The sequence below is a fragment of the Poromitra crassiceps genome, assembly GCF_964638095.1.
Source record: "Poromitra crassiceps genome assembly, chromosome: 18".
Lineage (NCBI taxonomy): Eukaryota > Metazoa > Chordata > Actinopteri > Beryciformes > Melamphaidae > Poromitra > Poromitra crassiceps.
In genome coordinates this window covers 19,279,532-19,282,031 of record NC_139636.1, presented here as the reverse complement: position 1 = coordinate 19,282,031, position 2,500 = coordinate 19,279,532, and the positions used below count along the sequence as shown (strand labels likewise).

The 2,500-nt window shown below is 43.9% G+C and overlaps 1 protein-coding gene across 1 annotated transcript in view; it reads left to right on the top strand.

Moving 5' to 3' along the window:
• The window catches only part of syt9b (synaptotagmin IXb), a gene marked incomplete at its 3' end in the record, with an annotated part of 38,205 nt that overhangs the window by 27,886 nt on the left and 7,819 nt on the right, over positions 1-2,500 (top strand). Inside the window, exons 5-7 of the mRNA XM_083654540.1 lie at positions 626-746; positions 931-1,102; positions 1,538-1,667. Of these exons, the coding sequence (XP_083510666.1) occupies positions 626-746; positions 931-1,102; positions 1,538-1,667 (423 nt within the window). The remainder of the gene's footprint in view (positions 1-625; positions 747-930; positions 1,103-1,537; positions 1,668-2,500) is intronic.

Below are 2,500 nucleotides of genomic sequence, written 5' to 3'. Positions count from 1 at the left end.
ATTTTTTCCCCCTGATTTTTTATCCCATTTTTATCCCCCATTAGTGGTAATTTTAATGTATTTATCCTGGTTGCTGCTCCACCCTCTGCCGATGTGGGGAGAGCCGAAACTGGCTCCATGCTTCCTCCGAGACATGGGCAGTAGCCAACCGCTTCTTTTCACCTGACAGGGGAAGCTTCACCAGTAGGACATAGCACGTGGGAGGATCACGCTATTCCAACGAGTTCCCCTCCCTCCGAACAGACGCCCCTAACGACCACAGGAGGCACCACATCAGCGACCAGGATATTGCATGTTTTGGTGTGGGGTTCCTATATGAAGGAAATCCCCAGCCTAGGGGGCATGGGGAGAACATGCAAACTCCACACAGAAAGGCCCTTTTGATGACCCCACCCGGGCGGTGGGCACTCGAGGACATGCGGACAGGCACGCACTCCTTCAGCGCTCACAGCGTCCTAGGTGGGAATTGAACCCAGGACCTTCTAGCTGTGAGACGACAGCGCTTACCGCACTGCGCCACCGTGCCCCATGAGTAATGTAATGTAAATGTAATGTGTTGTTTTGACAGTACAAGGAATAATACCAATATAATATCAATATAACAATGCAATATATTGTTTTACAGGACAATGTGGACCTGGGAGAGCTGATGTTCTCATTGTGCTATCTCCCCACGGCTGGCAGACTCACCATCACCATGATCAAAGCCAGAAATCTCAAAGCCATGGACATCACTGGAGCTTCGGGTGGGTACTGACTGTGAATGCAATGAGTAGATAGTGCCATCAGCTGTTAGAGATCAGTAGAAATCAATGACTGATTATGAATCAGGGTTCTCCGTGACAATGTGTCAAGACCGCTTTAAGAGCCAAGATGGCTCAAGCTTTCCTAAGTCTTCACATTAACATATCACATGATAATCTTCTCCAGATCCATATGTGAAAGTGTCCCTGATGTGTGAAGGCCGCAGGCTGAAGAAGCGGAAGACATCAACCAAGCGTAATACTCTGAACCCCGTGTACAATGAAGCCATAGTGTTTGATGTTCCACCTGAAAACATTGACCAGATCAGCCTGCTTATAGCTGTCATGGACTATGACCGGTTAGTGACCTGCATCTCTCTCTCTCTCTCTCTCTCTCTCTCTCTCTCTCTCTCTATTGATACATTTGAACGTTGAGCATATTATTCATGTAAAACTTAGAGACAACCTGGAAACCCCAAACCCAAATCTGTGACATCTGATGGGAAAAGGCTACTGAATTTGGCTGGTCCTTGATGTATTAACTGGGCTTTGGTGATGTAACCAGCTGTTATCCAGAAGGGGAAAATCACCTGCCACCAAATACCAGCCAATAGCAGATAGCCAGTTCAGTATTCTACTTTTCACCAGCAGACGTCAGGCTTTAACACAGATTTGGCTTTGGGGTTTTTACTCTTTAATTTCAAATGGACAGCTCTCGTATGCTCGATTAGTGAAGAGGACTGCCATCTACTGACTAGCAAGATAACCACGTGTTTTCCCGTGCCGTCCCACAGGGTAGGACATAACGAGGTGATCGGGGTGTGCAGGGTGGGCAATGAGGCCGAGAGTCTGGGCCGAGACCACTGGGGTGAGATGCTGTCATACCCACGCAAACCCATCGCACACTGGCACCCACTCGTAGAGGTACGGGACCCCTTTGTGTGTATGTTGGGGCGTGTGTGTACTGAACTTACATGATCACATGATTACAACATTGTTACATGATGATCTGGATCTGAATCTGGATCTGGATCAAAGATGACATGACTGAGTTGAACCAGATTGTTATACTGTAGGCCAACTGGGGGGAAAAGAAAGGAACTTGAACTTGAAACTTGTTGACTTTTGCGACTCCTTGAGCTTAGTGGTAGTGTTTTATGACAGCTGTCGCAAAGAGACTCGCCCTTGGTTGGCAAGTATTTTATTTTACTCCAACTAAGCTAACCATTGAACTAGCACCACATTTTCAGTAATGCACACGTGTCCTGTGTTTGTATCACAATGTGTGCGAGTAACAATGGAGAGCCTATACAATTTGGTCTCTCTAATGGATGTGATTTAAAATGTAGCAAGGTGCAAAACATACTAACAACAACAACAACAACAACAACAACAACAACAACAATTCTAAAAATACAGTAGAATACTTTTTTTTTATTTTTTTATTTAAAGTACAATTACAAAAAGCTACTCAATGACAAGAGCAGTTGTAAAAAAGTACATCCACCCTGGTGTGTTTGTTTTGTATAGCTTGTTCAAATGAAAGACAATACCAAAATTCAAAACAGAAATAACTTCAGAAATAAATACATAACACACATACATATTGTGTGGTGAAAGTAAAGTTTTCATGTTCCAGGTCCATGTTTAGCCTATTTAATGTTGAGGTAAAAAAAGAAGAAGAAGAAACCATTACATAACAATATTGCATAATCCTCATTTATACTAGATTTGTTTTCCTGTGATTTGCACAACAA